The sequence below is a fragment of the Oncorhynchus mykiss genome, chromosome 3, assembly GCF_057628025.1.
Source record: "Oncorhynchus mykiss isolate SJ-2025 chromosome 3, ASM5762802v1, whole genome shotgun sequence".
NCBI lineage: Eukaryota > Metazoa > Chordata > Actinopteri > Salmoniformes > Salmonidae > Oncorhynchus > Oncorhynchus mykiss.
In genome coordinates, this window is record NC_143024.1 from 46,973,823 (window position 1) to 47,001,634 (window position 27,812).

Sequence of the window (27,812 nt, forward strand, 5' to 3'; positions counted from 1 at the left end):
AATATTTATGTACATTGTAACACTTAATTATTTTTTATTTATACATTTGCAAACATTGCTAAAACCCTGTTTTTGCTTTTTTATTATGGGGTATTGTGTGCCGATTAATGAGGGGAAAAAAACAATTGAATCCATTTTAGAATAAGGCTGTAATGTAACAAAATGTGGAAAAAGTCAAGGGGTCTGAATACTATCCGAATGCACTGTATCTACAATACAAAATGTATGTGTACGTGTGTGTGGAGTGCGATTCCACGTGTGCCATGTCAACCTTCGCACCTAGCATGGATCAATCAGTTGAACATCAATTGTCTGAAGGAGATAACAGGAGTTTGTAAATATACAATATGCAAAAGTATGTGGACACCCTTTCAAATTTGTCTGTTTAGCTATTTCAGCCACATCCCGTTGGTGACAGGTATATAATATTGAGCACACAGCCATAGACGAACATTGGCAGTGGAATGGCCTTACTGAAGAACTCAGTGACTTTCAACGTGGCACCGTCATTGGATGCCAACTTTCCAACGAGTCAGTTCATCAAATGTCTGCCCTGCTAGAACTTCCCCCGTCAACTGTAAGTGCTGTTATTGTAAAGTGGAAATGTCTGGGAGCAACAATGGCTCAACCGCGAAGTGGTAGGCCACAGAAGCTCACCGAATTGCACCGCCGAGAGCTGAAGCGTGTAGCGCGTAAAAATCATCTGTCCTTGGTTGCAACACTCACTACTGAGTTCAAAACTACCTCTGGAAGCAACATCAGCACAATAACTGTTCGTCAGGAGCTTCATGAAATGGGTTTCCATGGCCGAGCAGCCGCACACAAGCCAAAGATCACCATGTGCAATGCCAAGCATAGGCTGGAGTAGTGTAAAGCATGCTGCTATTGGGCTCTGGAGCAGTGGGAATGCGTACTCTGGAGTGATGAATCACACTTCAACATTTGTTTTTGTATTTATTATGGATCCCCATTAGCTGGTCGTGGGGTCTGGCAAAATTAAGGCAGTTATACAATATAAAAAATATTACAATACATTCATAACACATTTTCTTGCATTCCGACGGACGAATCAGGGCTTGGCAGATGCCAGGAGACCGCTACCTGCCCGAATGCATATTACCACCTGTAAAGTTTGGTGGAGGAGGAATAATGGTCTGTGGCTGTTTTTCATGGTTCTGTCTAGGCCCCTTAGTTCCAGTGAAGGGAAATTGTAACGCTACAGCATACTGTACAATGACATTCTAGATGATTCTGTGCTTCCGTGCTTCCAACTTTGTGGCAACAGTTTGGGGAAGGCCCTTTCCTGTTTCAGCATGACAATGCCCCCGCGCACACAGTGAGGTCCATACAGAAATGTCTACAGTTTGTCAAGATTGGTGTGGAAGAACTTTACTGTCCTGCATAGAGCCCTGACCTCAACCCCCCATCAAACACCTTTGGGAAAAATTGGAATGCCGACTGCCAGCCAGGCCTAATCACCCAACATCAGTATCCAACCTCACTGATGCTCATGGCTGAATGGAAGTCCCCGCAGAAATGTTCCAAAATCTAGTGGAAAGTTTTCCCAGAAGAGTGGAGGCTGTGCTACAACTACCATCCTCTCAAAGGGAGTGGCACCCTTTCATCGCACACAACAAAGCACAAAGAGCAGAGGGGAAACAACGGTTGTTATGTGTAAGGATAGATGCAGTGCTTCATGGGACCATATAGCATCTCCCAGCTGAGAGAGACAGACTGAGCTTATTACTGAAGAAGGAAATCCATCCCTGGTGTTCTATTCACTTTTAATGATGCATGTTTCCCTGTGTAAAAAGGCAGGAATAAGAACACCTCAGAGGAAACCTCAATGCATCTCTCTCTCTCTCTCTCTCTCTCTCTCTCTCTCTCTCTCTCTCTCTCTCTCTCTCTCTCTCTCTCTCTCTCTCTCTCTCTCTCTCTCTCTCTCTCTCTCTCTCTCTCTCTCTCTCTCTCTCTCTCTGTGGGTGTATGAGTGTGTCTTCATGTAAAGGAGAGTACTGAGAGTTCTTTAATTATAGATGTACTGCTTAATCACTCCTTGGCGGCTGTATGTCAGACAGGGACCTGTTGGTACTAGGCCAGAGAGAGAGTCCAAAAGTCCTTGTGTATCATCCTCCCCCTCAGAAGAGCAGAACAGTCACATGTACTGAGCATCTCTCATTGCTACACTGACAACTAGCTTATAGCGCCTATAACGAACTCCACATTATGTACGTGCACCCCTACTAAGACAGCTACAGAGCCTGCCATCTAGTCTACAGTCTTCCAGAGTGAACTACCACAGAACACACAATGAACTGTACACAACCCGCAAGCTAATTCTTACTTTATCTCCATTGAGCTTACCCCAATAAACCCCCGCAAAACCTACTCCCAACCGACCAACACCTTACTTACTGACATCAAACACCTCAGACTCTTCGTAGCACGCTAGAGATTTTATATTATGTGTGAATAAAATAGGCACACACTTATTTAACGCCTCACTTTAATTCAGCTAGTTGCTATTTCCCAAACCCTATTTTTTTATACCATAATTGTTGATTCCTCTGTAATATTTTGCCTTTCCCCCCCTTCACTAATTGACTAGGGATATTATAGACACGCCGTGCAGAAGGTGGCATCTCCTGGGAGAAACGCAGCTTCGGCCAAATCCCTTTAAATGAGAAGCTCCTACTATTTGTCCTGCATTTCCCTGACTTTTAATTGCACTCGGTATCCAAGACAACCAGAACATAGGGAAATTCGGGAGGGACATTTCTGTCGGAACGGGACTCACAAGAGTCAATAGAGCTGCAGACCTTTTATGAGGGAATAGGGAAAGAGGCTGCATGTTGATTAGATAGGATGTGTGCATTGACACAGCTCAGCTGCTTTTAAAGGGGACTGATGAAGGATGTGTCTGCGTGCGTGCGTGTATGTCTGCGTGTGTGTCTGAGTGTGAGTGTGTGGTTTAAGAGTATGTGTTTGGTAAAAAGTGTGTGTAAGAGCATGTGTATAAGTATGTGTGTGTGCTTATGTATATTATCTTGTTAATTACAAGGTCAGTCTAATTGCAATATAATATAACTGTCTGTACTCCTGTGCTCTGTCTCCTCAGCTCCTATGTTTGACTATGGAGACATGCCGTCCCCTCTCAGTGAAACAGAGCGCACGATCACTGTGTTGCTTCGCCCCGCCCTGGGCAGGGGAGCACCCGTCAGGTGAGAACACAACACACACACACAGATTTGATTTGATTTGATACATAAGATTTATAGACATTCGATGTCACATTTACAGCACATACATATTATTTGCCAAAGCCCCTATATGATCAAACTTAATGAGAAACATCTTACAATAATTTATACCAACCTCTTTGTGCTCTGTGTCCACCAGTACGTACCAGGTTGTGGTAGAGGAGGAGAGTGGCAGGAAGGTGAAGAGGGAACTGGGGGTTCAGGACTGTTACCCTCTGCCCATGTCCCATGGGGAGGCCCAAGCCAGAGGGACCCCTCACTACTACACGGCCGAGCTGCCTCCCAGCAGCCTGCTTGAAGCCAGCCCCTTCACAGTGGGGGACAACCACACCTACAACGGTTACTGGAACACCCCGCTGGACCCCCGCAAGAGCTACCTCGTCTACTTCCAGGCCATGAGCAACTTCAGAGGGGTGAGTACAGGGCTTGAAGAAGGCTGTGGCTGATTTCTAGATCAACCACTAGCCCCTAGGTGATCTGAGAATATGGGTAGGTAAACAAATGGTCGTTATCAATTAAATGTCACAATACAGTTTAGAGTGTTTGATTTGGCTGCTGGGATACCCCCTGTTTGTTTAAAAGCATTGACAACTACCTGACGTTTTCAAGGGATTTTTAAATAAATGTTATAACTATTTGGTTTTAATATCATCACCTCTTGAAGAGCATAGTCAGAGCTATACATTTTACATTTAGATTTTACATTTAGCTCTATGATCAGAATAATACGACAAGTAACTCATGCTTTTCATGATCAGTAAACATCATGTACTAAATTCAGATACGTGAGGGTAACCTATCCATTTGGCATATAGCAAGCTAGCTACGCAAACAACGTGTCATTTAGCTTCATCAGAGATTAGGCTTTTGGAAAGAGTTTGGGATGGGCAAATCACTTGTCAGAAAATGTAAGAGACACGACGTGGCTAATCTCAGTGCGACGGCTCCCGGTGAGAGCAGTAGTCCAATGGAGTTGTTATGTTAAAACACTTCAACACGTATTATTAGAATGTGGCAGAACAAAAGAAATCTGGGAACAAATGCAGGATTTTGGAAACACTATTGAAATCGAACCAAATGCCATACTATATGGGAAAATCACTGGAACACTTAAAGATACCTATAAAAACATTGTTCGCCTCATCATATGTATAGAGAATGCACAAATGGAAAACCCGGTGCCAAATGACAATTGCAAATGTCTTGATTCCCAGCTGAACAGTTTTTAAACAAATTAGAAAGGAGAAGAACCAATGAAACGAGGAGGGGGTAAACAATGGTAAGTTATTGACTTTGATTTTATTTTTTATATATGTACAGTATATATAATGTAATGTGATGTAATTTACAATGTATGCTAAAAATCCAGTTTAAAAATAAAGATAATAATAATAAAGCTGAATAATATTATTTAAAAGCAACAAAGTTACAAAACAGGAAGTGATCCAATTTAACGTGGTCAATCAATCAATGTAGCCTATCATGTCTCTCAGCAGCAATCATGATTAAACACTCTTAAAAACAATGTTGAAAAGGGGATCATGTTAGCTAACTTTGCTAGGTAGGCCTACGTTGGTTGGAGAAAAAAGTACACTATGTCTACTTACCACTATGTTTAGCCAACTGTGTAAAGTTTCTACAGGTATCTTGCAAACTAAACATTATAATATCAGCTAACAGTACATCGGCAAATGCACCCCTCTGCAGATTGACAGGCAGATCCCACAAAAGATGGGAAATTAACCTAAACCACTCACTACTTATTTTGTAAATCACTCAAATATCCAATTAATGGTGGCCATTATTGAGAGATGTTATGAGGCTACCATCACATATCTGAAAAAACATGAACAAATGATGTTTACTGATCATTACTGATAGTTTTGCAGGGAATAATCTGAAATGTGGAGTTCTGACTATGCTCGTCAAAAGGTGATGTTACAACTAAATAGTTAGCATTTATTTAAAATTCCCTTGAAAATGGCATGCAGTTGTCAATGGTTTTAGAGGAGTTGGGGCCTCCCGGCCCCCCAGCAGGCAAATCGAACTGTCTGCACATTATTGAGACAACCTATATGATAATTGCTTCAGTTGCTAATTGGCTGGGAGGAAATGTTACCCAATTGCTTATCAATCCTTTTAGATCCACAGGAATGCCCAGGGATTAGGGGGCAATTTGTAATTCAATATGTAACGCTGAATTGGTGTTGGTTTATGAAAATGTAGTATTTTTTAAAATTCCATTGTCCTCCAGTCCAGTACAGTGCCTTCGGAATGTATTCACACCCCTTGACTTTTTCCACATTTTATTACGCTACAGCTTTAATCTAAGATTGATTAAATAAAGCAAAATCCTCAGCTATCTACACACAATACCCCATAATGACAAAGTGTAAACAAGTTTTTAGACATTTTTGGACATTTATTAAAAATACAAATACCTTATTTTACATAGGAATTTAGACCCTTCGCTGTGAGACTCAAAATTGAGCTCAGGTACATCCTGTTTCCATTGATCATCCTTGAGATGTTTCTACAACTTGATTGGAGTTCATCTGTGGTAAATTCAATTCATTGGACATGATTTGGAAAGGCATACACCTGTCTATATAAGGTCCCACAGTTGACAGTGCATGTCAGAGCAAAAACCAGGCCATGAGGTCGAATGAATTGTCCATAGAGCTCCGAGACAGGATTCTGTCAAGGCACAGATCTGGGAAAGGGTACCAAAACATTTCTGCAGCCTTGAAGGTCCCCAAGACCACAGTGGTCTCCATCATTTTTAACCTGTTAGATCTCTAGGGGCGCTATTTCATTTTTGGATAAAAAACGTTCCCGTTTTAAGCGCGATATTTTGTCACGAAAAGATGCTCGACTATGCATATTCTGTTTCAGAATCTGCAAAGATTTTGTCTGTAAGTGCCCCAGAACTCATTCTACAGGCGAAACCAAGATGATGCATCAACCAGGAATTAGCAGAATTTCTGAAGCTCTGTTTTCCATTGTCTCCTTATATGGCTGTGATTGCGCAAGGAATGAGCCTACACTTTCTGTCGTTCGCCCAAGGTCTTAGCAGCATTGTGACGTATTTGTAGGCATATCATTGGAAGATTGACCATAAGAGACTACATTTTCCAAGTGTCCGCCTGGTGTCCTGCGTGGAATTCGGTGCGCAATTGCCAGCTGCTCGTACTTTTCCATTTGATATAGGGGAGAAACCATGTGTCCAAGAACGATGTATCAATGAAGAGATATGTGAAAAACACCTTGATGATTGATTCTAAACAACGTTTGCCATGTTTTCAGTCGATATTATGGAGTTAATTTGGAAAAAAGTTCGCGTTTTGAGGACTGAATTTTCTGATTTTTTTTGGTAGCCAAATGTGATGTATAAAACGGAGCTATTTCTAATACACAAAGAATCTTTTTGGAAAAACTGAGCATCTGCTATCTAACTGAGAGTATCCTCATTGAAAACATCAGAAGTTCTTAAGGTAAATGATTTTATTTGAAGGCTTTTATGTTTTTGTTGAAATGTTGCGTGCTGGATGCTAACGCTAATGCTAACGCTAAATGCTAAATGCTAACGCTAAATGCTAACGCTAAATGCTAACGCTAAATGCTAACGCTAAATGCTAACGCTAAATGCTAACGCTAAATGCTAACGCTAGCTAGCTACTTTTACACAAATGATTGTTTTCCTATGGTTGAGAAGCATATTTTGAAAATCTGAGATGACAGTGTTGTTTACAGAAGGCTAAGCTTGAGAGATGGCATATTTATTTCATTTCATTTGCGATTTTCATGAATAGTTAACGTTGTGTTATGCTAATGAGCTTGCTGATAGATTTACATAATCCTGGATACAGGGGTTTTTTCATAGCTAAACGTGACGCAGAAAACGGAGCGATTTGTCCTAAACAAATAATCTTTCAGGAAAAACTGAACATTTGCTATCTGAGAGTCTCCTCATTGAAAACATCTGAAGTTCTTCAAAGGTAAATGATTTTATTTGAATGCTTTTCTGTTTTTTTGTGTAAATGTTGCCAGCTGAATGCTAATGCTAAATGCTACGTTAGCCATCAATACTGTTACACAAATGCTTGTTTTGCAATGGTTGAGAAGCATATTTTGAAAATCTGAGATGACAGTGTTGTTAACAAAAGGCTAAGCTTGAGAGCTAGCATATTTATTTCATTTCATTTGCGATTTTCATGAATAGTTAACGTTGCGTTATGGTAATGAGCTTGAGTCTGTATTCACGATCCCGGATCCGGGAGTTCCTCTGCAGCACTCCACCAATCAGGCCTTTATGGGTAGAGTGGCCAGAATGAAGGCACTCCTCAGTAAAAGGCACATGACAGCCCGCTTGGAGTTTGCCAAAAGGCACCTAAAGGACTCTCAGACCATAAGAAACAAGATTCTCTGGTCTGATTGAACTCTTTGGCCAGAATGCCTAGCGTCACGTCTGGAGGAAACCTGGCACCATCCCTACGGTGAAGCATGGTAGTGGCAGCATCATGCTGTGGGGATGTTTTTCAGAGTCTGGGACTGGGAGGCTAGTCAGGATCGAGGCAAAGATGGACAGAGCAAAGGAAAGAGAGATGCTTGATGAAATCCTGCTCCAGAGCGCTCAGGACCTCAGAATTGGGTGAAGGTTCACCTTCCAACAGGAAAGCGACCCTAAGCACACAGCCAAGACAACGCAGGAGTGGCTTCGGGACTTGAATCTGATCGAAAATCTCTGGAGAGACCTGAAAATACCTGTGCAGCAACGCTCCCCATCCAACCTGACAGCGCTTGAGAGGATCTGCAGAGGAGAATGAGAGAAGCTCCCCAAATACAGGTGTCAAATCAAATCTTAAGCTTGTAGCGTCATACCCAAGAAGACTCGAGGCTGTTCGCTCCCAAAGTTCCTTTAACAAAGTACTGAGTAAAGTGTCTAAATACTTACTATGTGTAAATGTGATTTTTTTTGCTTTATAAACTTGCAAAAAATTATAAAAACATGTTTTTGCTTTGTCATTATGGGGTATTGTGTGTAGATTGATGAGGGAAAAAAACATTTAATACATGTGGAAAAATCAAGGGGTACTTTCCCGAAGGCACTGTATATCTCCCATAATGTATGCCAGGCTTGAAAGAGCGGGGGAAATGACCTCCTTTAGGCTTGTACCCCATGTGAAAATATTTGTGGTGTGAAATGTGCTTGTTGGAAGGGAATGCCTGGATTGGCATGGTCCTTAGCTGGAATCCATGTTTCTGAACGTGTCCAGCGCTTTGATTCGATGCACAGCATTCAAAGGGTGTCAAGGACAGGGAATTTCTTGTGCGCATTACTTCCTGCTAGTAAATCTGTGATTAGCTGGTACTCTTCTCATTATCCCTCCTTCCATTCTCTATCCTTCCCTCTCACTCTTTCTCTTTTCATCCCTCTGCTACTGTTCTCATCCCTAGCCTTATCCTCCATTCCCTCCATTCTTCTCCTCTATCTACTCAATTTTCCTCTCTTTTATTCCAAATCAGTGGAGACTCATTAAACCCTGTGACTAATAGGATCCTCAGTCGAGGAAGATCCTGATCCAGCAGGGCTTTATTCCAGACCACCATCCTCTGTTCTTGTTCTCTCACTCTACTGCTCCTCTCCTACCCAAAAAAATCTGCAGCAGTCCCAATCATACACCAAGGAAGCCCCATTATCAGTCCAAACTGCCATTACAGGATCACCCACTACCTGGCAGAGACAATTACTTAGGGATAATTGGACACAGGTGCAGATGATCAGAGATAGAAATGTTCCGTTTAAATATTCAGAGAGCGCGGCAAGGCTTTTCTTTGCAAATCTCTGGTTAGCATTGTATGGTAGGTTACCTTTGTTATTGTAGAGTATTTTAGGTGGAAGTCTGACAAATGGGTGCATTCTAGTCTAGGGCCCATCAGCAGAGCAACTCACCACTCTTTTCCTCCAGTGGTGGCGGTGGTGGCTTTTTCTGGCCCAGTGGAGAAATGCTAGGGGCCGTGCAGCGTGAGCAGTTCACACAACTGGGTTAATAAGCGACAGGATTAGACAGTGAAGCGTCTGACTTTACCGGCGGATGGGATTAGGGCTTTGTTTTGGCTGGCAGCGAGCCAGACTCCAGCGCTGGGAGCGGGCTGGACAATGGAGGCAAAGTGCCCGATCACAAGGCCCAGCCCTAAGTCCCCAGGGGGCTCTGCCAGCCAAGGCCATTCTGGCAACAAGGGTATACAGTAGTTACAGGCGATCCCTATACAAGTTCCAGGGCTCTCCCCGTGGGCACAGAGAATCCACACTCCCTTCATGCCAGATCACCTTCTTGGGCTTATATACCCTTCATACAGAGGAAAAGGGGTAAAGGGTTCATGTACAGTCTTGACCACAAGTTTTGAGAATGACATAATAATTTCCACGAATTTGCTGCTTCAGTATCTTTAGATATTTTTGTCAGATGTTACTATGGAATACTGAAGTATAATTACAAGCATTTCATATGTGTCAAATGGTTTTATTGACAATTACATGAAGTTGATGCAAAGAGTACATATCTACAATGTTGACCCTTCTTTTTCAAGACCTCTGCAATCTGCCCTGGCATGCTTTCAATTAACTTCTGGGCCACATCCTGACTGATGGCAGCCCATTATTGCATAATCAATGCTTTGAGTTTGTCAGAATTTGTGGGGTTTTGTTTGTCCACCTGCGTCTTGAGGATTGACCACAAATTGGGATTGAGGTCTGGGGAATTTCAATGGGATTGAGGTCTGGGGAGTTTATTTCACGCCCTGACCTTAGTATTCTTTGTTTTCTTTATTATTTTGGTTAGGTCAGGGTGTGACGAGGGTGATATGTGTTTTTGTCCTGTCTAGGGTTTTTGTATGTTTATGGGTTTGTTCTAGTCTAGGTGTTTTTATGTCTCTGGTTGCCTAGATTGGTTCTCAATCAGAGGCAGCTGTTTATCGTTGTCTCTGATTGGGGACCATATTTAGGTAGCCATATTCCTTGGGTATTTCGTGGGTTATTATCTATGTGTAGTTGAATGTCAGCACTAGTTGTTTATAGCGTCACGTTCGTTTTGTTGTTTTTGATTAGTTTAAGTGTTCTTCGTGTTTTTCGTTAATAAAATAAGAATGTATTCTAATCACGCTGTGCCTTGGTCTCATCGTTACGACGAACGTGACAGAATAACCCACCAGAACAGGACTAAGCAGCGTGAAAAGGAGGAGCAGCGCATGATGGAGCAGACAGCATGGACGAAATACTGGACGATAAAAGGATCCTGGACGTGGGAGGAGATACTGGCAGGAGAGGATCGCCTACCATGGAGGCAGGTGGAGATAGCACGGGAGGAACGGCGACGATATGTGGGTACACGACTAGCATATGTGGGTACACGAGAGGCAGCCTTGGGGGGGTGGCACACGAGGAGATTGGCTGAGTCAGGAGACCTGAGCCAACTCCTCGTGCTTACCGTGGGGGCGTGTTACTGGTCAGGCACCGTGTTATGTGGTGGTGCGCACGGTGTCTCCATTGCGCTATTCTAGCCCGGTGTGCTCCATTCCAGCTCCTCATATTGGCCAGGCTAGAATGAGCATCCAGCCAGGAAAGGGTGCAGGCTCAGCCTCCTCTGCGTACTGTGTCTCTGGTGAGTCTGCACAGCCCAGTGCATCCTGTGCCAGTGCCCTGCATTTGCAGGACGAAAATAAACATCCAGCCAGGACGGGTTGTGTCAGCTCTACACTCCAGACCTCCGGTACGCCTCCACAGTCCAGTACGTCCTGTGCCTGCTCCCCGTACTCGCCCTGAGGTGTGTGTCACCAGCTCAGTACCTCCAATGCCAACACCACGCACCAGGCTTCCTGTGCGCCTCCAGAGCCCAGTACTCCCTGTTCCTGCTCCTCGCACTCGCCCTGAGGTGCGTGTACCCAGCCCGGTACCACCATTGCCGGCACCATGCACCAGGCCTATAGTGCGCCTCGCAGTCCAGTATGCTCTGTTCCTCCTCCCTGTACTCGCCATGAGGTGTGTGTCCCCAGCCCAGTACCACCAGTGCCGGCACCACGCACCAGGCCTACAGTGCGCCTCGCCAGTCCAGAGCGTCCGGCGACAGTACCCAGTCCAGAGCGTCCGGCGACAGGACCCAGTCCAGAGCGTCCGGAGACAGTGCCCAGTCCAGAGCGTCCGGCGACAGTAACCAGTCCAGAGAGTCCGGCAACAGTACCCAGTCCAGAGCGTCCGGCGACAGGACCCAGTCCAGAGCGTCCGTCGACAGTTCACAGACCGGAACCTCCAACGAAGGACCACAGACCGGAACCTCCAACGACGGGCCACAGTCCGGAACCTCCCACGACGGGCCACAGTCCGGAACCTCCCACGACGGGCCACAAACCGGAACCTCCCACGACAGGCCACAGACAAGGATCTCCAGCAACGGTCCCCAGCCCGGGGTCCCCAGCCCGGGGTCTCCAGCGACGGTCCCCAGCCCGTGGTCTCCAGCGACGGTCCCTAGCCCGAGGTCTACAGCGACGGTCAACAGCCCGGGGTCCCCAGCCCGGGGTCCCCAGCCCGGGGTCTCCAGCGACGGTCCCTAGCCCGGGGTCCCCAGCCCGGGGTCTCCAGCGACGGTCCCTAGCCCGGGGTCCCCAGGCCGGGGTCTCCAGCGACTGTACCCAGCCCGGGGTTGCCAGCGATGATCCGCAGTAATGAGCCTCCGGCAAGGATCCACGGGTCAGTGCTACAAGGGCAGAGGGCTCAATGTAAAGAAGGCGGGCTGCGCCCAGAGCCAGAGCCAGAGCCGCCACCAAAGTTAGATGCCCACCCACATCCTCCCATTTTTTTTTATTTTTTTTAATTATTTCACCTTTATTTAACCAGGTAGGCAAGTTGAGAACAAGTTCTCATTTACAATTGCGACCTGGCCAAGATAAAGCAAAGTAGTTCGACACATACAATAACACAGAGTTACACATGGAGTAAAACAAACATACAGTCAATGAGGTGAGATAAGGGAGATAAAGGCAAAAAAAAAAGGCCATGGTGGAAAAGTAAATACAATATAGCAAGTAAAACACTGGAATGGTAGATTTGCAGTGGAAGAATGTGCAAATTAGAAATAAAAATAACGGGGTGCGAAGGAGCAAATAAATAAATAAATACAGTAGGGAAAGAGGTAGTTGTTTGGGCTAAATTATATGTGGGCTATGTACAGGTGCAGTAATCTGTGAGCTGCTCTGACAGCTGGTGCTAGTGAGGGAGATAAGTGTTTCCAATTTCAGAGATTTTTGTAGTTCGTTCCAGTCGTTGGCAGCAGAGAACTGGAAGGAGAAGCGGCCAGAGAAAGAATTGGTTTTGGGGGTGACCAGAGAGATATACCTGCTGGAGCGCGTGCTACAGGTGGGTTATGCTATGGTGACCAGCGAGCTGAGATAAGGGGGGACTTTACCTAGCAGGGTCTTGTAGATGACATGGAGCAAGTGGGTTTGGCGACGGGTATGAAGCGAGGGCCAGCCAACAAGAGAGTACAGGTTGCAATGGTGGGTAGTATATGGGGCTTTGGTGACAAAACGGATTGCACTGTGATAGACTGCATCCAATTTGTTGAGTAGGGTATTGGAGGCTATTTTGTAAATGACATCGCCGAAGTCGAGGATCGGTAGGATGGTCAGTTTTACAAGGGTATGTTTGGCAGCATGAGTGAAGGATGCTTTGTTGCGAAATAGTAAGCCAATTCTGGATTTAACTTTGGATTGGAGATGTTTGATGTGGGTCTGGAAGGAGAGTTTACAGTCTAACCAGACACCTAGGTATTTGTAGTTGTCCACGTATTCTAAGTCAGAGCCGTCTAGAGTAGCGATGTTGGACAGGCGGGCAGGTGCAGGCAGCGATCGGTTGAAGAGCATGCATTTAGTTTTACTTGTATTTAAGAGCAATTGGAGGCCATCGAAGGAGAGTTGTATGGCATTGAAGCTTGCCTGGAGGGTTGTTAACACAGTGTCCAAAGAAGGGCCAGAAGTATACAGAATGGTGTCGTCTGCGTAGAGGTGGATCAGAGACTCACCAGCAGCAAGAGCGACATCATTGATGTATACAGAGAAGAGAGTCGGTCTAAGATTGAACCCTGTGGCACCCCCATAGAGACTGCCAGACGTCCGGACAACAGACCCTCCGATTTGACACACTGAACTCTATCAGAGAAGTAGTTGGTGAACCAGGTGAGGCAATCATTTGAGAAACCAAGGCTGTCGAGTCTGCCGATGAGGATGTGGTTATTGACAGAGTCGAAAGCCTTGGCCAGATCAATGAATACGGCTGCACAGTAATGTTTCTTATCGATGGTGGTTAACATATCGTTTAGTACCTTGAGCGTGGCTGAGGTGCACCCATGACCAGCTCGGAAACCAGATTGCATAGTGAAGAAGGTACGGTGGGATTTGAAATGGTCGGTGATCTGTTTGTTAACTTGGCTTTCGAAGATTTTAGAAAGACAGGGCAGGATGGATATAGGTCTATAACAGTTCGGGTCTAGAGTGTCACCCCCTTTTGAAGAGGCAGCTTTCTAATCTTTGGGAATCTCAGACGATGCGAAAGAGATGTTGAATAGGCTATTAATTAATAGGGGTTGCAACAATTTCGGCGGATCATTTTAGAAAGAGAGGGTCCAGATTGTCTAGCCCAGTTGATTTGTAGGGATCCAGATTTTGCAGCTCTTTCAGAACATCAGCTGTCTGGAATTGGGTGAAGGAGACATGATGGAGGCTTGGTCAAGTTGCTGCAGAGAGTGCTGAGATGTTGGCCGGTGTAGGGGTAGCCAGGTGGAAAGCATGGCCAGCCATAGAAAAATGCTTATTGTAGTGATAGATTATCGTAGATTTATCGGTGGTGACAGTGTTTCCTAGCCTCAGTGCAGTTGGGAGGAGGTGCTCTTATTCTCCACTTTAGTGTCCCAATTTTTGGGGGGAATTAGTGTTACAGGATGCAAATTTCTGTTTGAAAAACCTAGCCTTAGCTTTCCTAACTGACTGAGTATTTTGGTTCCTGACTTCCCTGAAAAGTTGCATATCGTGGGGGCTATTCGATGCTAATGCAGAATGCCACATTATGGTTTTGTGCTTGTCAAGGGCAGTCAAGTCTGGGGTGAACCAAGGGCTATTTCTGTTCTTAGTTCTACATTTTCTGAATGGGGCATGCTTATTTAATATGGAGAGGAAAGCACTTTTGACCTGTTACGCATAAGGCAGTGATCGCTGAGATCCTTGTTGAAGACAGCAGAGGTGTATTTAGAGGGCAAGTTGGTCAGGAGGATATCTAAGAGGGTGCCCATAATTACGGATTTAGGCTTGTACGTGGTAGGTTCCTTGATAATTTGTGTGAGATTGAGGGCATCTACCTTAGATTGTAGGACAGCAGGGATGTTAAGCATGCCCCAGTTTAGGGAATTCCAGCTTTGGCAGTTCTATCTTGTCGGAAAATGTTATAGTTAGGGATGGAAATTTCAGAATTTTGATGGCCTTCCTAAGCCAGGATTCAGACACGGCTAGGACATCCGGGTTGGCGGTGAATAAAACAAATTTAAGGAGGAGGCTTCTAATGTTAACATGCATGAAACCAATACTTTTACGGTTACAGAAGTCAACAAATGTGAGCGCCTGGGGAATGGGAGTGATGCTGGGGGCTTGGGTTAACCTCTACATCTCCAGAGGAACAGAGAAGGAGAGTATGGCTAAAGGCTAAAAGAACTGGTCGTCTAGTGCGTTCGGAACAGAGAGTAAAAGGAGCAGATTTCTGGGTGCGGAAGAATAGATTCAAGGCATAATGTACAGACAAGGGTATGGTAGGATGTGAGTATAGTATAGGTAAGCCTAGGCATTGAGTGACGATGAGAGAGGTTTTGTCTCTAGAGGCACCATTTAAGTTAGGTGAGGTCTCTGCATTTGTGCGGGGTGGAACAAAAGGGCTAGCTAAGGCATATTGAGCAGGGCTGGAGAATCTACAGTGAAATAAGACAAAAATCACTAACCAGCAGTAGACAAGGCATATTGACATTAGGGAGAGGCAAGTGTAGCCGAGTGGTCATAGGGTCCAGGGCTAGCAGGCTAGCAGATGGGCCTCAGGGGGATGTCGCAACAGAAGAGCCTGTTGAAACCCCCTCGGACGGTTATATCGGCAGACCAGTCGTGATGGATCGGCGGGGCTCCGTGTCGGCAGCAAAGGGTCCAGGCCAATTGCCAAAAGAGGTATTGAAGCCAAGGAATGGTCTGATGGATCTCTTCGGCAAGCTTGGAGATGAGCCTAGCTCGAGGCTAGCTCCAGGCTAACTGGTGCTTGCTTCGGGACAGAGACGTTTGCCAGGAGTAGCCACTCGGATAGCAGCTAGCTAGCTGCGATGAGCCGGAGTAAAGGTTCAGCGATGCGTTAGGAATTAATCTGGAGATGTGGTAGAGGTGAGTAAGCCGAGGTGAGTAAGACATTTAAACGTGTTAATCCTCGCAAGGCTGCAGGCCCAGACGGCATCCCCAGCCGCGCCCTCAGAGCATGCGCAGACCAGCTGGCCGGTGTGTTTACGGACATATTCAATCAATCCCTATACCATTCTGCTGTTCCCACATGCTTCAAGAGGGCCACCATTGTTCCTGTTCCCAAGAAAGCTAAGGTAACTGAGCTAAACGACTACCGCCCCGTAGCTCTCACTTCCGTCATCATGAAGTGCTTTGAGAGACTAGTCAAGGACCATATCACCTCCACCCTACCCGACACCCTAGACCCACTCCAATTTAGGTCCACAGACGATGCCATCTCAACCACACTGCACACTGCCCTAACCCATCTGGACAAGAGGAATACCTATGTGGGAATGCTGTTCATCGACTACAGCTCGGCATTCAACACCATACTACCCTCCAAGCTCGTCATCAAGCTCGAGACCCTGGGTCTCGACCCCGCCCTGTGCAACTGGGTCCTGGACTTCCTGTCGGGCCGCCCCCAGGTGGTTAGGGTAGGCAAGAACATCTCCACCCCGCTGATCCTCAACACTGGGGCCCCACAAGGGTGCGTTCTGAGCCCTCTCCTGTACTCCCTGTTCACCCACGACTGCGTGGCCACGCACGCCTCCAACTCAATCATCAAGTTTGCGGACGACACAACAGTGGTAGGCTTGATTACCAACAACGACGAGACGGCCTACAGGGAGGAGGTGAGGGCCCTCGGAGTGTGGTGTCAGGAAAATAACCTCACACTCAACGTCAGCAAAACTAAGGAGATGATTGTGGACTTCAGGAAACAGCAGAGGGAACACCCCCCTATCCACATCGATGGAACAGTAGTGGAGAGGGTAGCAAGTTTTAAGTTCCTCGGCATACACATCACAGACAAACTGAACTGGTCCACTCACACAGACAGCATCGTGAAGAAGGCGCAGCAGCGCCTCTTCAACCTCAGGAGGCTGAAGAAATTCGGTTTGTCACCAAAAGCACTCACAAACTTCTACAGATGCACAATCGAGAGCATCCTGGCGGGCTGTATCACCGCCTGGTACGGCAACTGCTCCGCCCACAACCGTAAGGCTCTCCAGAGGGTAGTGAGGTCTGCACGACGCATCACCGGGGGCAAACTACCTGCCCTCCAGGACACCTACACCACCCGATGTTACAGGAAGGCCATAAAGATCATCAAGGACATCAACCACCCGAGCCACTGCCTGTTCACCCCGCTATCATCCAGAAGGCGTGGTCAGTACAGGTGCATCAAAGCTGGGACCGAGAGACTGAAAAACAGCTTCTTTCTCAAGGCCATCAGACTGTTAAACAGCCACCACTAACATTGAGGGGCTGCTGTCAACACACTGACACTGACTGACTCAACTCCAGCCACTTTAATAATGGGAATTGATGGAAAATGATGTAAATATATCACTAGCCACTTTAAACAATGCTACCTTATATAATGTTACTTACCCTACATTATTCATCTCATATGCATACGTATATACTGTACTCTATATCATCGACTGCATCCATATGTAATACACGTATCACCAGCTACGTTAACTATGCCACTTTGTTTACATACTCACCTCATGTGTATACTGTACTCGATACCATCTACTGTATCCTGCCTATGCTGCTCTGTACCATCACTTATTCATATGTCCTTATGTACATATTCTTTATCCCCTTACACTGTGTATAAGACAGTCGTTTTGGAATTGTTAGTTAGATTACTTGTTGGTTATTACTGCATTGTCAGAACTAGAAGCACAAGCATTTCGCTACACTCGCATTAACATCTGCTAACCATGTGTATGTGACAAATAAAATTTGATTTGATTTGATTAGAAAAAGCAGTCCGATATGCTCTGGGTTGATATCGCGCTGTGCAGACTGGTAAGTATTTACCGAGCTGATAGATGCTGGTAGATGTCCGAGTTAACGGTCATCACTGTTAGCTGTGGCTAACTGACTACTAGCTAGTAGCTATTTGCTGGCCAGCTTCTGAAGGGGGTGCCGGTTCTAAAGTATAAAAAATAGCATATCCATACCACATCGGGTGAGGCGGGTTGTAGAAGAGTATGTTCAGTCCATAGATGGAAATTGAGATTAAAAATATAAAAAAAATATATATGAAGAAAATCGATATATACATGGGACGGGACAAGAGAAACAAAATAGACATCCGACTGCTACGCCATCTTGGGGAAAAAACACACAAACATTTTTTTGGGCAGCATGGTAATGCAAATTGAGCTGTACCCTCCAACCCAAGCCAGTCTCGGTTTGATTCCATCTCGGCTCAAAAGGCTAATGGAAACAAGGCTTGTGACACACTGTTGTATAATCCAGCATATGTGAAAAAAAGCCACCTATGACTCTGATCCAGTCATTTGTCATACTCTTAGGATCTGGAAAGAGATAAGGTATTTTCCTAACATACCCACTGTATACATTGACAGCCCAATTTGCCTGAATCATGCTTTCCACCCTGCATTATGCTTTCCACCCTGCATTGGATGATATGGTGTTTTCACAGTGGATGGAGAAGGGGCTCACAACAATTGGTCATTTATACATTGACGGTCAGTTAGCTTAATTAAAAAAATTAAGGGTAAATTTAACATGTCAACAACACATTTTTTTCAGATACCTCCAAATCAGGAATTTCTTAATGACACATGTCCCACAGTATGGCATTAAGCCAAATAATCCTACATTAGATAGCCTGATCCTTGTCAAACCCCATTCAAAAGGGTCGGTCTCTAGACTGTATGATGTGCTACAGGGCCACATATGGGTATCCACAGACATTATTAAAAGGGCTCGCTCTGTTTGGTACAGTTGATGGGAATAACCAGGAGGGGAAGGCTGTCTCTCTGTACTCTATTAGCTAAAAGGCTCATATTGCAATTTTGGAAATTGGAGACTGTACCTTCCTTTGAAATGTGGTTACGGGATTTAGGAAATGTAATACATATGGAAAATATTCGATACAATACCTGCAATAGAAGTCCAATGTTTTACTAAATAAGGCAGCCGATACTGGATAAATGGTCTAGTCCCTTCTTCATAACTAGGTTGATCAAATGCTGTTACTCAGTGCTGCACTCCACTCAATGCACTGCTTGTAATGACTATAAACTGTCTTCTTATATGTACCACCTAATAGGATTGTTTTATTTTGTGTATGTGTGAGTTAAGTTGTTTTGTCCTCTAAATTGGCCATCCCATTCAACAGTACAATGAATGTCAATGTTTGTATCGCTGTCTTTTACAATTTTTAATTTATTGGAAAATAATAAAGATATTATAAAAAATAAAAACGAGATTTAATGACTCCAACCTAAGTGTATGTAAACTTCCGACTTCAGCTGTGTCTTTATATCCTCCTTTCTGACTGCTGATGCGCTCTTAGTGGCAGCGCACTGTGAAGGCCCCATGCAGGGAGTGAGGAACGTTGACAGGAGGCCTGCTCAATCAATATCATTCTGTCGCATCCCAGGTACTTTCCCTCCAGAAAGAAACAATCAGATTAGCAGCCCAATAATACAGCTTTGGCCAAAGCCCCCCCTCTATCTTGTACAAAAATACTTCTATGAAATTCTGGCTGCCTTGTTATCCCATTAAAAATGGAATTACTATTGAATCCAGTTTCTTAAAATAGCTTTGTGGTATGAAATTGGGTAGACATTGGAAGAGGTAAAGAAACCTGGGTAGGATAACCATTTTAATAGCATATATACAACCAACCAAGGAGATAAGGCAGAGTTTTCCAAAAATGTATATTTTGTTTAAAGCTGATAAATTGTCATGTTCCAATTCGCTTTCAATAGCTGATCAAGGTCTCTTGTCACTACAATGCCAAGGTTTGTGAACGTGTCCATCACTGTTCTAAATGGAGTCGATTCCAGAAATTGCATATCCACAGGCCGTGATATCGGCATCAATTCACTTTTTTTTGCCAAGTTTCAGGCTTGGATAAAAACAAAAGAGCATCGTCTGCGTATAGAGACATTTTGTGCTGCGTGTCTTTTATTTTAACCAAAGCTATAACGTCACATGCACAAATGAGAGTAGCATAGGGTTCCATGGCTATAGCGAAGAGAGCAGGCGAAATAGGGCACCCCCTGTTGGCAGCCCTTGAACAGGCGGAATGACTGCGACATTTCCTGATTGGTTACCACGGACGCCATTGGGTGTGCATAAATTATTCTTATCCAATTAATAAATTCCTTTCCAAACCCGAAATGAACCAGAACCGACATGATATACTTCCACTCAATCTGATCATACTCATTTTCTGCATCAAGAGCAATTACCACTGCCTCAACTTTATGATCATGATACATTACGTTGAAAAGGCATCTCAAATTGTAGTATGTACTTGAAGTCGTAAGTTTACATACACCTTAGCCAAATACATTTAAATTCAGTTTTTCACAATTCCTGACATTTAATCCTAGTAAAAATGCCATGTTTTAGGTCAGTTAGGATCACCAATTTATTTTAAGAATGTGAAATGTCAGAATAATAGTTTTTATTTCTTTCATCACATTCCCAGTGGGTCAGAAGTTTGCATACACTCCATTAGTATTAGCATTGCCTTTAAATTGTTTATCTTGGGTCAAATGTTTCGGGTAGCTTTCCACAAGCTTCCCACAATAAGTTGGGTGAATTTTGGTCCATTACTCCTGACAGAGCTGGTGTAACTGAGTCAGGTTTGTAGGCCTCCTTGCTCGAACACCCTTTTTCACAAATGTTCTATAGACTTGAGGTCAAGGCTTTGTGATGGCCACTCCAATACCTTGACTTTGTTTTCCTAAAGCCATTTTGCCACAGCTTTGGAAGTATGCTTGGGGTCATTGTACATTTGGAAGACCCATTTGCGACCAAGCTTTAACTTCCAGACTGATGTCTTGAGATGTTGCTTCAATATATCCACTTAATTTCCCAGCTTCATGATACCATCTATTTTGTGAAGTGCACCAGTCCCTCCTCCAGCAAAGCACCCCCACAACATGATGCTGTCACCCTGTGCTTCACGGTTGGGATGGTGTCCTTCGACTTGCAAGCCTCCCCCTTTTTCCTTCAAACATAACAATGGTCATTATGGCCAAACAGTTCTATTTTTGTTTCATCAGACCTTAGATCTTTGTCCGCATATGCAGTTGCAAACCGTAGTCTGGCTTTTTTATGGCAGTTTTGGAGCAGTGGCTTCTTCCTTGCTGAGCGGCCTTTCAGATTTTGTCGATATAGGACTCGTTTTACTATGGATATACAGTGGGGAGAACAAGTATTTGATACACTGCCTATTTTGCAGGTTTTCCTACTTACTTACTTATTTTTATCGTAGATACACTTCAACTGTGAGAGACGGAATCTAAAACAAAAATCCAGAAAATCACATTCTATGATTTTAAGTAAATAATTTGCCTTTTATTGCATGACATGAGTATTTGATCACCTACCAACCAGTAACAATTCCTGCTCTCACAGACCTGTTCGTTTTCCTTAAGAAGCCCTCCTGTTCTCCACTCATTACCTGTATTAACTGCACCTGTTTGAACTCGTTACCTGTATAAAAGACACCTGTCCACACACTCAATCAATCGGACTCCAACCTCTCTACAATGGCCAAGAGCTGTGTAAGGACATCAGGGATAAAATTGTAGACCTGCATAAGGCTGGGATGGGCTACAGGACAATAGGCAAGCAGCTTGGTGAGAAGGTAACTACTGTTGGCACAATTATTAGAAAATGGAAGAAGTTCAAGATGACGGACAATCACCTTCGGTCTGGGGCTCCATGCAAGATCTCACCTCGTGGGGCATCAATGATCATGAGGAAGATGAGGGATCTGCCCAGAACTACACGGCAGGACCTGGTCAATGACCTGAAGAGAGCTGGGACCACAGTCTCAAAGAAAACCATTAGTAACACACTATGCCGTCATGGATTAAAATCCTGTAGCGCACGCAAGGTCCCCCTGCTCAAGCCAGAGCATGTCCAGGCCCATCTGAAGTTTGCCAATGACCATCTGGATGATCCAGAGGAGGAATGGGAGATGGTCATATGGTCTGATGAGACAAAAATAGAGCTTTTTGGTCTAAACTCCAATCGCCATGTTTGGAGGAAGAAGAAGGATGAGTGCACCCCAAGAACACCATCCCAACCGTGAAGCATGGAGGTGGAAACATCATTCTTTGTTGATGCTTTCTGCAAAGGGGACAGGACGACTGCACCGTATTGAGGGGAGGATGGTTGGGGCCATGTATCTCGAGATCTTGGCCAACAGCCTCCTTCCCTCAGTAAGAGCATTGAAGATGGGTCGTGGCTGGGTCTTCCAGCATGACAACGACCCGAAACACACAGCCAGGGCAACTAAGGAGTGGCTCCGTAAGAAGCATGTCAAGGTCCTGGAGTGGCCTAGCCAGTCTCCAGACCTGAACCCAATAGAAAATCTTTGGAGGGAGCTGAAAGTCGGTATTGCTCAGTGACAGCCCCAAAATCTGAAGGATCTGGAGAAGGTCTGCATGGAGGAGTGGGCCAAAATCCCTGCTGCAGTGTGTGCAAACCTGGTCAAGAACTACAGGAAACGTATGATCTCTGTAATTGCTAACAAAGATTTTTGTACCAAATATTAAGTTCTGCTTTTCTGATGTATCAAATACTTATGTCATGCAATAAAATGCTAATTAATTACTTAAAAATCATACAATGTGATTTTCTGGATTTTTGTTTTAAATTCCATCTCTTCAACACAAGTATGCAAAAAATGACAGACCTCTACATGTATGTAGGAAAACCTGCAAAATCTGCAGTGTATCAAATACTTGTTCTCCCCACTGTAGATACTTTTGTACCTGTTTCCTCCAGCATCTTCACAAGGTCCTTCGCTGTTGTTCTGGGTTCTTGATTTGCACTTTTCACACCAAAGTACGTTCATCTCTAGGAGACAGAACACATCTCCTTCCTGAACGGTATTATTGCTGTGTGGTCCCATGGTGTTTATACTTGCATACTATTGTTTGTACCGATGAAAATGGTACCTTCAGGCGTTTGGAAATTGCTCCCAAGGATGAACCAGACTTGTGGAGGTCTACAATTTTTTTTCTGAGGTCTTCGCTGATTTCTTATGATTTTCTCATATTGTCAAACAAGGAGACACTAAGTTTGAAGGTAAGCTTTGAAATACATCCACAGGTACACCTCCATTTGACTCAAATTATGTCAATTAGCCTATCGGAAGCTTCTAAAGCCATTACATCATTTTCTGGAATTTTCCAAGCTGTTTAAAGGCACAGTCAACTTAGTGTTTGTAAACTTCTTACCCGCTGGAATTGTGATACAGTGAATTATAAGTGAAATCATCTGTCTGTAGAAAATTGTTGGAAAACATACTTTTGTCGCACACAGATTATAGGCTTCGTTGCCTGTAATCTGTGTGCGCGGTCGATCAGGATGACCATTTTGAAGTGTTCACTCCCAGCAATGCCACTATCATCGCGAGACCAATTCAGTGAGTTTTCCTTTCTCAGTGTCCTCCTGGATACCAAATATTCAGATGTTCTGGCGTCTTGAATGCGAATCGAGCATTTCCAAACGGGCTTTCAGGGTTTTGTTGTAATTTCTCTGTTTCACCCTGCCCTTAGTTACCTTCACCGTTTCAGACAAAGTCACAATACTCTTTGAGATATCAGCCAACCTTGTGTCCACCTTCTTGCTTAGTGAGTTTATAGCAGATAGTAGGTCACTTTGAGTAGGTTCTGTGGGGAACTCTTGGGAGCTAGCATCTTCAGCTAACTCCTCGTAGGTCGGCGATGTTGAATTTGGTTCGTTGTCTATCTCCTTCAAATTATCTTGTTTCGTGCCCCCTTTTTTGGTGCCATACTGCCAGACAATGTTTGAAGTTATAGGTTGTGAGAGATTAAGATAAATATGAATTTATTTCAAAATTGAGAGGAGCTCTAACAAAGCATATCTACTTCAAAGCACGCTCTCTAGCGCACCCCCTCAAACTTGTTTTTCAACTACTCCACAAATTTGTTGATAACAAACTATAGTTTTGGCAAGTCGGTTAGGACATCTACTTTGTGCATGACACATGTCATTTTTCCAACAATTGTTTACAGACAGATTATTTCACTATTTCATTATTTCACATAATTCACTGTATCACAATTCCAGTGGGTCAGAAGTTTACATACACTAAGTTGACTGTGCCTTTAAACAGCTTGGACAATTCCAGAAAATGATGTCATGGCTTTAGAAGCTTCTGATAGGCTAATTGACATAATTTGAGTCAATTGGAGGTGTATGGCATCATGAGGTAGGAACATTCTGTGGATTATTGAAGCAACATCTCAAGACATCAGTCAGGAAGTTAAAGCTTGTTCTCAAATGGGTCTTCCAAATGAACAATGACCCCAAACATACTTCCAAAGTTGTGGCAAAATGGTTTAAGGACAACAAAGTCAATGTATTGGAGTGGTCATCACAAAGTCCTGACCTCAATCCTATTGAAAATGTGTGGGCAGAACTGAAAAAGCGTATGCGAGCAAGGAGGCCTACAAACCTGACTCAGTTACACAAGCTCTGCCAGGAGTAATGGGCCAAAATTCACCCAACTTATTGTGGGAAGCTTGTGGAAGGCTACCCGAAACGTTTGACCCAAGTTAAACCATTTAAAGTCAATGCTACCAAATACTAATTGAGTGTATGTAAACTTCTGACCCACTGGGAATGTGATGAAAGAAATAAAAGCTGAAATAAATAATTCTCTCTACTATTATTCAGACAATACACATTCTTAAAATAAAGTGGTGATTCGAACTGACCCAAGACAGGGAATTTTACTAGGATTAAATGTCAGGAATTGTGAAAAACTGAGTTTAAATGTATTTGGCTAAGTTGTATGTAAACTTCCGACTTCCAACTGTAGCTTTTCCGGCTCTATATGGGAAGCTCTTGGTTGGCGTGGCATTTTGATAGTGTGTTCGCAATGCTATAGAAGACTTGTTTATTTTCAGCGTGCTTAGTTTGTAAAGTGTTTAACATTGCTGTTTCTGCTCTAGGTCGTGGTTGTTATCTTTTGGGACCGCACCGGTTATTGATCGCATGGATTAGTTGCGAATCTTTGACATACAAACCATCAGATGGACAGACAGTGCAACTGCAAGTCTGAAGTCAACAGCTAAGACCCCCCCCTCCCCCCCTCTATCTCTCTTTCTTCCTTCTATCGCTCCAGTGCTTTACACTGCAGCAGACTCTTATTTTTCAATGCTCTTCCCTTTGTCGCTCAATGTCGCTGGACTATTATTGCCCTGCCAGACATATTTGGGTTGACATTTTATTAAAGGGAGGTTGCTTGCGAGTTTATTGTGTATTTTTATTTGAACTATATTGATGTGGTACTATTGACTATTTATTATTGCAAATCCTCTAATGTTGATGACTGGGTTCTTTCTCGTCAATGGTTTCTATGAAGTTGCCGTTAAATTGCTCTGCCATTATTGAATGAGGTATTATTGGTTGGGTTACCTCTGTGCTGTGTTGTGTGTTTTATATGGGATGTCTTGTCTTTTCTATCCATTGACTATCTGGCAAACCAGCTACACTTTAGGCAGTCTATTCTGCTGATGTGTGGTTGTCTGGTAGTGGTACTCTATCTATACTACTCTTTTCCTTTCGGCAGAGTTAATACCTGCCTGGCGCCCGAGCAAAATCTTTATCTTTACCCCTCTCTAACAATACCGCTACACTGTATAATGTAAAGCCAGAAGAAGTCTATGGCAGGGCCACTCATGTGATATACATTGCCTTCGGAAAGTATTCAGATCCTTTGACTTTTTCCACATTTGGTTACGTTACAGCCTTCTTCTAAAATGGATTAGCAATCTAGACACAATACCCCATAATGACTAAATGAAAACAGGTTTTTAGAAATGTTTGCATATATATTAAAATACAAAAACAGATACCTTATTTACATATGTTTTCAGACTTTTTGCTGTGAGACTGTAAATTGAACTCAGGTGCATCCTGTTTCCATGTATCATCCTTGAGATTGGACATGATTTGGTAAGGCTACCTGTCTATATAAGGTCCCACAGTTGACAGTGCATGTCAGAGCAACAAAAAAAACATGAGGTCGAAGGAATTGTCCGTAGAGGTCCGAGAATGGATTGTGTTGAGGAACAAATCTGGGGATGGGTACCAAAACATTTCAGCAGCATTTAAGGTCCCCAAGAAGACAGTGGCCTCCAGCATTCTTAAATGAAAGAATTTTGGAACCATCAAGACTCTTCCTAGAGCTGTCATCCTAGCCAAACTGAGCAATCGTTGGAGAAGGGCCTTGGTCAGGGAGGTGATCAAGAACCTGATGGGAACTCTGACAGAGCTCTAGAGTTCCTCTATGGAGATGGGAGAAGCTTCCAGAAGGACAACCATCTCTGCAACACTTCACCAATCAGGCCTTTATGGTAGTGGCCAGACTGAAGGCACTCCTCAGTAAAAGGCAAATGACAGCCCGCTTGGAGTTTGCCAAATAGCACCTAAAGACTCTCAGACCATGAGAAACAAGATTATTTTGTCTGATGAAACCAAGATTGAACTCTTTGGCCTGAATGCCAAGCGTCACGTCCTGGCACCTGGCACCATCTCTACGGTGAAGCATGGTGGTGACAGCATCATGCTGTGGGGGGGTTTTTCAGCAGAAGCGATTGGAAGACTAGTCAGGATCGAGGCAAAGATAAACGGAGCAAAGTACAGAGAATGGAAACCTGCTCCAGAGCACTCAGGACTTCAGACTGGGATGAAGGTTTACCTTCAAACAAGACACCGACCCTAAGCACACAGCCAACACAACGCAGGAGTGGCTTCTGGGACAAGTCTCTGAATGTCCTTGAGTGGCACAGCCAGAGCCTGGACTTGAACCCAAACGAACATCTCTGGAGAGACCTGAAAATAGCCTTGCAGCAATGCTCCCCATCCAATCTGACAGAGCTTGAGAGGATCTACAGAGAAGAATGGGAGAAACTCCCCAATTACAGGTGTGCCAAGCTTCTAGCCTCATACCCAAGAAGACTCAAGGCTTTAATTGCTGCCGAAGGTGCTTCAACAAAGTACTGAGTAAAGGGTCTGAATACTTATGTAAATGTCATATTTCTGTAAAAAAATATATATATATAAATTAGCAAAATTTTTTTAAAAAACTTGATTTTTCTATGTCATTATGGGGTTTTGTGTGTATTTTGATGAGAAAAAACAACTATTGAATCAATTTTAGAATAAGGCTGTAACCTAACAAAATGTGGAAAAAGTCCAGGGTTCTTAATACTTTTCGAAGGGACTGCCGGCTAGATAGCTTCGTTCATTTTATGACTATTCCCCTAGCTTGCTATGCTACTAGCAATGTCATGGGGTACCTGATTTGTTTGAGAATGCATGGTCTTTCAATATGGAACAGTAACCTCATAGTGATTTGGTTGACATTTATTTGAAGGTTATCACTTGACTACAGCAGTACTCTGGTGATCTGAGATAGTTTCAAATTAGCAGGGAGAGCTGTTAAAATGTTCTGTACTTGTATTTTAGGCCGAGGTTATAAACAAAAAAAAGATTTTACCAGGAAAGTCAGTTTAAACAAATTCCTATTTACAATGACGGCCTACCGGGAACAATGGGTTAACTGCCTTTTTCCAGGGCAGAACAACAGATTTTTACCTTGTCAGCTCTGTGATTCAATCCAGCAACCTTTCAGTTACTGGCCCAACTTTCTAACCACTAGGTTACCTGCCACCTCTGGGTGGTTATTACCTGGGTGGTTTTTGGCCTGCCTCACTCCTTGGTCCAGGTCTACAATATGACAAACCTTTTATTTTAATGTTTTATTTAACTAGGCAATTCAGTTAAGAACAAATTCTTATTTACAATGACGGCCTACCCCGGCCAAACCCGGACAACGCTGGGACAATTGTGTGCCGCCCTATGGGACTCCCAATCATGGCTGGTTGTGATTCAGCCTGGAATTGAACCAGGGTCTGTAATGAC

At 44.0% G+C, this 27,812-nt stretch overlaps 1 protein-coding gene across 14 annotated transcripts in view; it reads left to right on the plus strand.

Moving 5' to 3' along the window:
• ptprub (protein tyrosine phosphatase receptor type Ub) overlaps positions 1-27,812 on the plus strand; it is a 361,002-nt gene that overhangs the window by 235,743 nt on the left and 97,447 nt on the right. For all 14 annotated transcript variants that reach the window (XM_090229389.1, XM_090229392.1, XM_090229391.1 and 11 more), the window contains exons 11-12: positions 3,119-3,221; positions 3,400-3,673. In XM_090229389.1, the coding sequence (XP_090085515.1) occupies positions 3,119-3,221; positions 3,400-3,673 (377 nt within the window). The remainder of the gene's footprint in view (positions 1-3,118; positions 3,222-3,399; positions 3,674-27,812) is intronic.